This window comes from Aptenodytes forsteri, unplaced genomic scaffold, assembly GCF_000699145.1.
Source record: "Aptenodytes forsteri isolate BGI_AS27 unplaced genomic scaffold, ASM69914v1 Scaffold119, whole genome shotgun sequence".
Classification (NCBI taxonomy): domain Eukaryota; kingdom Metazoa; phylum Chordata; class Aves; order Sphenisciformes; family Spheniscidae; genus Aptenodytes; species Aptenodytes forsteri.
In genome coordinates, this window is record NW_008796165.1 from 4,566,129 (window position 1) to 4,578,806 (window position 12,678).

The 12,678-nt window shown below is 40.2% G+C and overlaps 1 protein-coding gene across 2 annotated transcripts in view; it reads right to left on the reverse strand.

Annotated features, from left to right (window-relative positions):
• The window catches only part of TESK2 (testis-specific kinase 2), a 78,036-nt gene that overhangs the window by 21,619 nt on the left and 43,739 nt on the right, over nt 1-12,678 (reverse strand). The window contains exon 4 of one of the 2 annotated variants that reach the window (XM_009287300.2): nt 3,667-3,813. The exons of the other annotated variant lie outside the window; for it this stretch is intronic. Coding sequence (XP_009285575.1) covers nt 3,667-3,813 — 147 coding nt within the window. The remainder of the gene's footprint in view (nt 1-3,666; nt 3,814-12,678) is intronic. 2 annotated transcript variants of the gene reach the window in all.

Sequence of the window (12,678 nt, forward strand, 5' to 3'; positions counted from 1 at the left end):
ATTTGCAGGCTGGAAACAGCCACTCTGACCACTCTTACCTTCTGACAGACTCAAGTTAGGCTGTTGCTGTCGATCTGGGCAGATCAGCCTGATGAGCTACAGCAGCCCAAGTCCAGAGCCCAAGGACTGAGCTGCTCACAACATGGGTAAGTACCGGCTGTCTGGGCAGCACACTCTCTTCTAACAAGCACTGCCTCTCTCTTGACAGAAGAGCAGCGGGAAGGGCACCAGTGGGATGTCAGGGCGGGCTGAAACCCCTGGGGGGCTGCCACATCGACTATAATGACCCACATCTACTACCGTTCTTCCCCCTGGCTTTCTGCAGTATCAATGCTGTCTGCTGTCTCTCCACATGGTGCAATTAGGAAGAAAGATCACCCTGCTGTATACTAATTGTCAACACCACTTAGACAGAAGAGCAGCGGGAAGGGCACCAGTGGGATGTCAGGGCTGACATCCCCTGTGGGCTGCCACATCGACTATAATGACCCACATCTACTCCTCTCTACCGTTCTTCCCCCTGGCTTTCTGCAGTATCAATGCTGTCCTGCTACTCTCCACATGGTGCAATTAGGAAGAAAGATCACCCTGCTGTATACTAATTGTCAACACCACTTATTTTTCGATCTTAGATTGGCAGGGGACAGGAACTTTTCCTTCTTTAAGTTTTTATGCATCCAGTACATAGACACATATAATGCTACTGTCAGAGCAAGACAACTCTGCTGCCATAACTGACAGAATAAACTTTATGTATTCACGCCACCTGCTCCAGGAAGCTGCAGGAATAAGCGGTTGGCCAGAAACAGAAGAAAGGCAGAAGTACCGGTCTAAATTAATCCCAAATAATTTTTATAGTACAGTTTGTATTAGAGGGATAATTTGCAGTGGGCCATTGTGTTAAGTGTAATAGGTAAAGCATGGAGACATTCCTGCACAGAAAGTCTCAGTTTCATTCTGTTCATAGTTCAGTCAAGGCCAGCAAGTTTCCTAGAAAAATACATCACTGTCCCATCCTGCAACCTCAGTGTCTGTTCTGACTTTTGCAGACATCTAAAGCCTTGTCTTTGCCTTCGTTTGATTAATAAAGCCATCACATCAATTACTGAAGTTTACCAAAGAAAGAAAGACAATGTAGAACAGTATTGAATCTGCCCTTGATCAGTCCAGACCACAAGTTCTCTACCAAGGAAAAAGCCCATCACATCTTCCTTCAGCTTGCTCACACATTGACTATTTACTAGTAAGATTGAAGACGACTCATCCCACCACCAGTACAAACCTGGTAAAATACAAGGCATCTCCTCAAGCAGTAGCCAAAAGCCGTAGTCTGAGAGTTGAAAATTTTGGTGACAGGTTTTTGCTATGGTTATTACCTTATTTTTTTTGCTTTGGAACAAAGTGACTTCTTTAAAACTTAGCCAGCCAGCAGGGCAAACATTTGCCCAAAAGGAGAGTCATTTGTCCAACAGATTTAATTTTAAAGTATGTTTCATCAATACAATAATACACTAAGAAAATTCACTAGTACCCGGGCATTTAAGGCTAGGTGTTTCATCTACTTCCCTTCCCAAACAGAACAAGCAAGTGCACACATCACCTCAAAAAATTTTAAAAATTAATTAAAAAAAAAAAAAAAAATCCAAGAAACTGGAAAATACAGAATATAGCTTAAATATGACTTAAACTTTTATCCTGACAGCTTCCAATGTGACCCACACAGACACTATACCTTTAGTGCTAAGAACCATCCAAATATAGCATAAGTGGTAGTAAATTCTTAGGGTTTGGTTTGGTTTGTCACTCCTCCCAGCGGGTGCGTTCTCTAAACAATTGACATTCAAGAATAGGTAACATTGAAGCATTGGTAGGACAGCTCCAGAGAATGACATACAATTATGTAAAGCTTTGAACAAAGGCATTCACAGAGGTCTCCAGAAATGGATTTTCATATGACTAGCCATCACAGTACATGTTACGATAAATGCTGCAGGCACAGAGTTCTCCTTAGTTACTTTGGTTCCTTGCAGTAACTCTACTTCCCCACTCTTAAATGTACTAAAATACATCCTGAACTGAAAAGAAAAGTAAAAAAAGGGGGGGGGGACGACACGACACACCATGTTAGCTTTTCAGTTATTTTTACGCATCTCTATCTGCACACTCCAAAGTGACTGAAAGGGAGCTTTCTGAGTGTATCACGTCAAAGTGACATGACTCCAAGTCCGGGCATTTTTCATAAATTTGATATTCTTCCTTGCAGAATTCAGCACCTTTCACTTGACAGGACACCCAAGGAAGTATTTTATGACTTCACTGAAATACTTCTTTCACCTACCAGTTGAACTATTCCCCCCCCCCCCCCCTTGCACTAAATGTACATTCTTCATCTGTTAAACACTGCACTGAGGTAGCTTTAGAAAAACTAAAACTGGATGGAGGTCTAGTAGTCACTCGCATTTGCAAACACAGTGCTGTGTTTTTATTTTTAAAACCTGTTTCTAATCTTAAAAAAATAGTTCCTTTTAGGCTAAGATAACGTTCTTCTGGATGCTTTTGACTGAAGTGACATGATGAAGTCTTCCCAAGAACAGTTTTGGAGGCACTGAGGTAGCTTTAGAAAAACTAAAACTGGATGGAGGTCTAGTAGTCACTCGCATTTGCAAACACAGTGCTGTGTTTTTATTTTTAAAACCTGTTTCTAATCTTAAAAAAATAGTTCCTTTTAGGCTAAGATAACGTTCTTCTGGATGCTTTTGACTGAAGTGACATGATGAAGTCTTCCCAAGAACAGTTTTGGAGTACTTCCATGTTGCAAGTCCCCAGTGAGCTTAAATTAGCTCATTAGCTCCAGACAACAGGACAGACAGGACAGCAAAGCCCTCAGCACAGGCTGCAACGGATGGCAAGACCCAGTGTGAATATTGGGGCAATTTGTTCACAGAGCTCAGTGCTCCTTAGTCAGTACTTCTAGCTGAGCTTGAATTAGCTAGCTACTTCAGCCAAATAAATTCATACAAGTTGTCACCAAAGCAGTTCAAAAAAATCTATGTCCATTGAAAACTCTGCCACTGAAATATCATTCTGGAGGAAATTTTGAAATTTAAAAATTTTAGGTAAACTGTTTTGATCTTACTGACTTTAGAAATGAAAGAAATATAAACCAGGATTGTGGACAACACTTAATGCTGAATTAGTAACGAAAGGTCACTCTTCCTACTGAAGAAGATTTGTGAAATACACAGAGAAACAAAAACAACAAGGAGATTTTAAAGTGCATTTGTAATAATCTCCTCAATTTGGGTTCTTTATATGATTGACCTGTTCCAAATGTTAGATTGTTATGCTTAATTATCCAGGGATTTAAATACTTTACTGAACCATAATTCAGAACTAAAAAACTCTGCAGCTGCTTTCTGAGAAATCCTAATCTGAACTTATTTAAGGAATGACCTTCCTTCAGGATAGTTATTTCTCCAGTTCCCATACAAACTATCAAAACATTTTGAGGAAAGTTTTACTCCTATAAACTATTTCAAAGTTTCCTCAAAATGCGTTAGATCACACCTTATATAATAGCAGTTCTCTGCTGGCAGGAGGAGAAAGAACCAACCAACCAGTTATAGTACCTTCATTAAAAAGTTCCCTTGATTTTATAAACAGTACCTTGGATGTAAGGTCTCGGTGGAAAATGCCTTTATAGTGCAGATAACTGATTCCCATAGCAATGTCATATGCCAGTTTCACCCTTACTGTCCAGGGCAGATGCTGGTTACTGTCTAATAGCTGTTCCAGGTTACCACAGTTGATGTACTGAAAAGACAAAGCAACATTTGTAATTAATTATTTAACTTCATATATTGTCAGAAATGTAAAATTCATCATTACACAAAAGTGTCCTCAGCTCAGCTACACATTAAAAACTTTTTTTTTCCCTTAAGGGCTAGGCCAGCACAAAGTTTGCAGATCAAGAGAGGCTGAAAACGTCTCCCTTCACCACCTGCACCAATGCATTTACGTTAAAGATGCATGCAACAGCCACCACTGCATTAACTCTATGGTATTTAAATACTGGTATTTAAATAGACCGTTCAGAAACACCTACAATATAATATCACCCTCTCATTTCAGTGTGAGGAAAGTAAGGGCAAAGAGGATGAAGAGCTGGCTCTCATACAGAGTAAGTCAACAAAGAGAGGGCTAAGTATCCAAGTGTAGGTCACAGAGCCTGATCAAGTTGCCAGATATCAATTCCCTAAACTGAAGCAGCATCAAAGAAAAATATTACAACATGTTGCTGTAAGTTACATTTTTTCACTGCTGTATCTACAAGTCCTAATCAACAATCTGATTCCCACTATGTTCAGTACTACATCAACGCATCAAATAGTAGCCCTCATGAAAAGGAACCTACATTAAGTATAAGATAAATACTAAAAGAGACTGGGAAATAAAGCAGCACCCAAATGAGGCTAAGTAATATAACCCAGGGTTAAGACATGGCAGCTCCACTGCTCATATAATCATTACAGCAACACTGGGCTTATGCTTTATGTATAGACCCTTTATACCACAACAGCAGCTACGCCATGTTTGAGTAGCTTGTTTCACTCCCAGCCCCAGTCCCCTCACCAGCGACAAAGCAAAAAGACTAGCTCACTCCGGAAGGAAAACCTGGCAGCAATGCAGTGACTTCTCTCAAGAAAATCCAAGCAAAGCACACAGGATAATTTGCTCCCAAGCCTGATCCAAGCATGTAACACTGCGGCAAGCTGCACCAACTTTGCTCCTCTGTGCCAGACAGCTCTCCAACTCTCTCTCAAGAGGCTTTGCATCTTCCTGTGTCATTCACCCGGATAAAACGTGCCACCATTAGCACGTTAAAATAAAAATCGTAATTGCAGCTCTTGTTACTTCAGAAACTTTGAACTTGCTTGTATTTTGTTGGGCTTCTTTGTGTCTTGGAGCCTGGGGCAGAAGGCAAATGTGAACCACACACCACGCGGTGTGGATCTTCTCGGACTATGCTACAGCAAGGAAAGGGCACACATAGGCCAGACTCCACTAGTGAGTCCGGGGGTCAATGGCTCATCTCCTGAACAGTCTACAAAAAACAGCTTCTATCCTTACAGTTAGGCCCTGTCTTCTTCTGAGCTCACCAGTTAATTTTGAAAACCTTTTTCAGCAGATACGCAAGTTTCACAAGTAACTATTTAACGAGGCTAAATTGTTCGGGCATTATGAGGCACAAACCAATTTTAACTGTCACAAAGCTTACTGGGAGGGGGCACCACAAAGCAGCGTGGGGCTCCACTGCTCCCCTCGGCTACACCGCACATCCCCCGGGGAACTGGGTTCATCCCAGCCCATGCACAGCAGCACATTTCACTGGCAGTCCAGGATGTGACCCCTCTCTCTCCCACCTCTCTCTCACGCAGAAGTGCTGTCGACTGCTCGACAAGCCGGTTAGTACACATGCCGCACATGGACACAGCGGGCACTAAACATTCTCACCGTCAGCATTTGCTTTTCTCCTTTTAAATATGAACCTTTGGCCTGATCACAGTGCTGTGCATCCACCTTTTGTCCTTGAGCAACAATCAAGGCAAAGGGCGAGTACAAGAGTTACGTCTGTACTCAAATGTTCTTCAAAGATGATTAATTAGCTTCAATCTCGGCCAGATTTTAGATATCAACTACCTTCCCATATCAAAGGAGGCAACCCCACAAAAGGCGCCTGCATCTAGGAAACATTCCAATATTTAGCAATTCCATGTTCTTATGACTACTTCAAGATGCTGTTTCATATCTTTTGCATTAGACTAACAGCAGGAGAAAGAGTGCAATGATATACAGGAAAGTATTTAAAAATAAGTTACAGAGAAACAGAATGCTTCCTTGTACTATTTCTAGACCAAACAGGCAAAAAGTATTTGTATTTTACAATTAGGCAAGAAAAGCTCTTGAACTCTAGAGAGCAATCTGACTAACATTTTAAAATGCACTGTCCTGTTCTTAAGTAGCATAATTTTCTATCAAACTGTTCTCTTTTGTGCTGAAGTCAAGATAATTTAATTACTCAGAAATTTGTGCTTAGTGCATATCATTTTGCAAAATAAAATGCCTGCTGGCCCCTCTCCAAAATCAAGGCAAACAAGACTTAACACACCAATGATAAAAATCGAATGTTTAGGACTGCTATAGCCCAGGCACTGCAGCTGGGGGGGAAGGGAGTTGATCAGATGACTACACTGGAAACTAGAAATTGCAGGCTGGTGCAAGCCAGAGATCCAAAACAACCTGGCTCTTATACTGGGAGTTCGTGTGTCAGGAGAGCGGAGCAGCCCTGGAACAGGTCACTCGGAAGCTATGCAATCTCCATCCTTGGAGATTTTCAAGACCAACTAGACAGAGCTGCAGCCAACCTGACTCAATGTTAGAAACAATGCTGCTTTGAGCTTTTCCAACTTTGATCTTTCTTTCTCATTGCTTTTATCTGAACCCCTAAGGGAGCTAGATGACCTTATAGAGCACTCAAGTTAAAAAAAAAAAAAAAATTGCTCAATATAATTAGATTTTTTTTTTTTTTTAAATCACAAGTTGCTAGCATGCTTAAGGAAAAAATGGTGAATAAGATTTCTACATTAATTTCTTATATATTCCCAGCCTCCTTGGAACAGTGTGAGCAGCACTTCTCATCCAGTTATGTTCAAATCAGAACAATATTGACCAACCTGAAACAGAAGGCACTAAAGCACCTAGCTCAATAACCCAATTATAAAGTGACACATCAATGATCTCAAACTATTTCACCTTTCTGACTGAGCAATAACAGACCATCCATATAGCACTACCATACTTGAATTCATTGGCAAGAGAATGCAAGGGGGAGGGGAATCACTGGCCTGGTTTTCTATTTTGGTTAAACTGTGCCATACCATGACAGTAATTGCTCCAGAAATGCTAATAAAAACAAGCAACCCAGAAGAGTATTGACATACATACTGAAATGTGACAGTAGCTAGCTACTATTTTGAGCATGCTCATGCTTTCCTTTTCAATAAAGTAGCCTACTGATTCAATCCATTGCTGCCATATTAGTTAAATGTATATGTATTCCCCCAGCACCCTTCCAGTCAAATTGGCTTGCAGGGTCATTCACCCATCTTAACTGCAAGGGCTGGATTCTAGCATGGGCGGGGTGAAAATTGACACACACACAGGACACAGCATGCATGAGCTGCAAGGGCAAGAATCAAACCTGACTCTAGCACATATACAAAACCTGCTAGGCCTCCTATCCAAAACTGCCACCTGGCAAGTGCTCAGACCTCATTTATTAGAGGTGGGCGTTCTGGTTTTGGCTCTAATTTCTAGTGTACTTCTATGAAGCACAGCAGGCTAATCATCAAGTGAAAAACTTAACTAAGATTTTCCTATAGACATCTTTAAGACTCTAGTTGATCTCAGATTTTAGCTGGCCAGCAGGTAATATTTGCATGCAGAGTCATGAATTGTCCGTAAGGCAAGCACCACACAGAGTTCAGTGCTCCCTCAGTGTCACGTAAGTAATCCAATTCTTCTGGTCATTCAGGCTGATAATGCAAACAGTCAGCTTGATGGCCTATTTTTTTCAGAGTCCTTCAACAATGCCTTTTTGGAATAGACACAAAATTATGTACATTATTTCCTAATTGCCAGTGCAACTGAAAGAAAAATACTTGTTCTCAATCTCTTACTAGCACAAACCAGCTCTGTGTGGTAAGAATATCCTAAAGGATGGTAAGTGCACCTCTCCCAAAGAGAATACTGGATTTTATTTTGTCCCTGAAACATTTCAGTGCTGGTACAGTAAGGCTACAGCACACACATCATCTCAAAGCATTATTCTACTACAACAACAACAGCCATTGCGTAAGTGTACAAGCAATCGGAGCAGAGATCTGATCGGGCTATGACAATGAAAGCAAAAGACACTACATTTCATAAAGAGACCTCACAGCTAAATGGAGCAGTGTTCAGACCTTTTCAAACTCTGTATCATCAGGTTGCACTGAAACAGCTACCCATTATTTCTCCTGCTAGCTTTTTGTCATGTAACAGAACACCAACAGTCAGTTTATCTGGTTGCCAGAGCCTGAAAGTAACTGCTTTAGGTTGTTTATTTTTGCATTTACTACAACTCAACACAGCAAACTGAACACTAATTTAAAAGACCCTGGCATTTTAGCCCACAAAAATACTCTTTCCTAAAAAATTCATCTGTGGTAAGAGCTCACGCTTTTGTTGTTAGAACGAAAGTTCAGCAAAACTGTATTTCTTACACCTCTCCCAAACCTTATGAGGAAAGAGGGCAGTAGCTTCTTTGAAGGACAAGTTACCCAGAAGCTCAGCCAAGCATAGGCGCTTTCTGGATCAAAGAGCCTTGAAGAGGCTTCTAATGTTACAGCTTAATGCTACGAAATGCAAAAGCAGCAGTATATAACCCTTTCCCACACAAAAGTCGGGCATAGGGAAACATGCTATTTTAACCCAAGAATAGGATAATAGGACTGCTTCCTTGCAAGACACTTGCAGTCACATTATCAGCCTCAAGCATATGAAATGAGGAATGGAATGAAATTCAGTATATAATGGTACTTACACATAGCATTACATGCTTCATTTCAAGAGACTAATACTGAACTTCAGCTGTCAGATTTTAGCCTTCAAAATTCAAAATAAAAGTTTGAACACACTAATATGAGAACTAGAAGGTTTTAAAGAAAAGGCTCATCAGATTCACGTGATTCCAGCAGTTATTGCTCAAAAAGAAAGTCTCCAAATATTGCCAAGTCTGAGGGGGAAGACTGAAGGGAATTGCAAAGAGTTTTCAATGCTATTTTGAAAACCAGTGCTGTTTCAGTATGCAGGTCTAATATAAATAAGCCACCAGATACTGCACAGGAAAGCCAGAAAAACGTTGGCCTGCTATTTACTCAGCTTTAAATGTCACTGCTTGCCATTTAAAAAGCAACAAATAACAACAAGATAGCCCTATACAATAGCCCAAATGTTGCCAAAGGCAACGCATTAAGTGGTTAAGAAAAGTAGGTGTGGGAAAGTGCATTTAAGATGACAGACCAAATGAGGTAAGTAAAGAATAAGAGCTCCCGGGACCCAGAACACTGCAAGACAAACACTGAGATAGCAACGAATGAATATACTGGAGAAGCCAAATGAAAAAAACAGTCAGAGAAGCAGGAGGAAAGAGAAACTAGAATCATGGTTGTAGCACCTTCAGTGTGGAGAAGAGAGATGTCAGAGCAAAAGCCAGACTACATAGTTGGACTCTAAAGAGAGACCTGGAAAGCAAAATAATAACATTGCAGACATTGGTGACAGATGCATTGAAGCACTGTCAAAAGAGATAGAGCTTGCATTATTTGTATCATTTCTAATGCTGGAAGCAAGAAGGTAACTCTTGTGCCTAATAAAAGAAAGTTGAGATCTTTTCACTCGCTGAGCTTTCTGCAGCAGTTTAAAAAAAGTTTTAAACCACCCATTTCAAGGAGGGCACAACCCAATCTTCAGTTCTCATATGTTTAAGTCATCCGTCACACTCAGCACTCTCTAAGTCACTACCTTGAAGGCTTCTGGCTGCAAGACAACAAGCCAATGTACCCTTCTGCCACAACTGGCATAATTAGCTACAGTGGGAGGACTGGAAATTTCCTCATTTCCCCCAACTGTTTTCATTAGCTTCAACTGTGCAGAACTGGAAAAGACAGACAGTATCAGTATGTTCAAAACTACAATATGAGATACTACAAGTTGATACACTGAGATTGACTACCAGATTAAATTGACTTTTTTTTTTAAAGTTAGTTCATAGACCTCCATTTGTTAAAAAAAACACAGTTTAAAAATCTACAAAACCACCTCACCGAAGTACCTCTGAGCAGTAACCTTCCATTTCCATTAAATATCTAACACATTGATTGCACCGAACAAAATAAATTAAACATTAAAACAGAACAAGTTGAATGTTTAATTTGGGCTGTACGAGTATACTTTTGGACAGCAGGCGAACTAATGTTGCCAGGCAGAAAACCACAAGTACTGGAAGAGTCAGAACATGCAGGTGAAGCAAGCCCATTTCAGAACAAAGCTCAAACTTCTTCATGAGACACCAGAAGGGCTCAAGCAGCTAGGACAAATAGCCTGATTGAAAGGACAGAAGAAAAGCCAAAAGCCTTCCTCTAAAGGCCACTCTTCTTTCCTGCTCCTCAGTTGCTGAAAACCAAAGGAAAAAGTTGGTAACCTAAAGTCAATTTCTCTTCTGCTTTTCAACCAATACAAACAATTCAGTTCTTTAATAAAAAATTATGTATTTTCTTTAAAGGTGTTAACCATTACAGGATTAAAATAACCTTGCTTTAAAAAGTGTCAGCTATTCATAGAGGACAGGGCAAGTTTCTTCATGCAATTGCCATAGCCTGTTCATCAGAACTCAGAACCAAAAGCCAAGAAACACAACAGATCTACCTCTGTTTCTTCTTCCCTGTCAGCTGTCAATCGGCATTGATTAATTCACTGGCTCCTCCTTCTAAAAAGGCATGTACAGGCATGGCTTATTTTATAAGGGCAAACAAGAATTAACATGCGCTAACTCAGGAAGGAGCTGTAATGAAAACCATTTGTTGCATTCCAAACATTTAAGTGCTGGCATGGAAAAGAATATGGCAAGGTTTGTCTTCCTTTAATTCTCTACATCCAACAGCTCTTATGGTCAGCATGCTGAATTTATCCCTTTCCCGTCGTTCCATTCAATCAAAATTTAATGTTCACTTGCTTGCCTGCTGCTAGAAACAGATTACTGTAAGACTTCAACTGCAGGCACATAGCAACAGTGCACTATTGCAACCCATACATATGAACTAAGGTTTACAGACGTTCAGTTACTCATATTCAAGTTTGAAATACTTCAGGAAATAAGCTTATTTTGTTGGAACCGGAAAACACTCCCAGTATATCTATACAAACTGACCTTGATAACCATTTTTCCTGTAATTATATTAGTAGAAAAAACAGAAAGCAAAAAAGGCCTAACAAAAAACCCTGCATTTATAATCTGAAGTCACAACCATTTGGATTCTAAGTAGAGCCTAGTTTCAGTGCAGATAAGAATCTGGGATATGGCAAGCTAGCAACGGCATAAATTAGCACACAGGCACAGAAGAGAAAGTACCTTGTTGCTGACACAGGCAAGAGAAACAGCATCTCTACAATAACACTTCTGTTAAGAGCAGAAGGCTCTATCCATTATGACAGCATTTTGAACAGACTATACACTCAGCTCTGCCTAGAAGCAAGCTGTAGCCCCTGACAAGGAGCCTCTTATTTAAATAAGGTCTTTCTCACCTTCCCCACAAAAATACCAGCAGTAGCAGCCCACGGATTATATGCCTGCAAGATTCCACATAAATAACCTGTTTGCTTAATTTTTTGAAGTCTGTAAAACAGCTACAAGGATCTACTAAGTGCAAAAGTTAACAGCACACAAACACCTCTCATAGTACAAACTTTGTTTAAATTCTGCATAAGGAATACTGGTTTTGAGCTGTTTCAGAGTGCTTCTCCAAGCCTCAACACTCCAGCTGTGCCGCAATGTCCATTTACATTTGAGAGTGCTCAAACACTTTATTGGCAATAATAGAATGCACCAAGATCCCCTATTAACAGTGTTGTGCAAAAGCAAGTATTAAAGGAATTTCTTGTACAACTCAGTTTCTAAATGTGTTGGATGGCTGATAAGTAAAGTGAAATGAGGACATGACACTACAAAACACTTGTTAAATCAAGAGTATGTTTCCTGGGGTCCAGGGTGAAGGGGCTGGGGGGGGGACCAAGGAAGAGAAAGCACTACAAACAGACTGAATTTACTGGAAAATATATAAGAAAAAAATCCCAGACAAAAAGTTAAAGGCCCAGCATCACAGTATCTATTTGGACTGCATCTCTCCATACATACAAGTTAACAGGAAAATCTAGTCCTCAAGGCAGCATTCAGTTCTCCTCCCCTCTCTCCCGCTCATACCATAATAATTGAGAAGCTTGCAGCTTCTCACTCGTATTAACCTAGACGTATTTCCAGGATATCAGAAAGCAACAATAAAAGAATTGCAGGGGTTGCAGTTCAAGAATGTTCTTTTTTTGCTTGAGACAATGGCAAATGGTCCACTAGGCTTACAAACAGCGTCAAAACACTGATACTAAAAATCCCCCCCCAAACAAAACCCACACAACACGCACACACCCCCACCCGCATGTGTGTGCCACATACATGCAGGAAAGGGAGAGAAGGAATGAGACAATGAAGCTTGCTGTTTGCAGTTCAACATTTATCCACCTCGTATCTTACTTTTCTTCTACCCTTGAGACATTCTAAGAAGGAGGAAGAGGTTACCACCATCAAGATATTTAGCAAGCCTTCCTCAGAACATATTTAGATGTATCTATCTTAATTAAAATAATAAATAAAAAGGTTCCTTGTGCACTATTACAGGCTCTGAAGTGATGAAAAAAGTCAATCATCCTCCTACAAGAGGGGAAAAAAAGAATTAAATCCAACATATAGCCTGTATAGCCAAAATTTAAAAAAAAAAAAAAAAAAAAAAAAAAAAAAAAAAGGGGGGG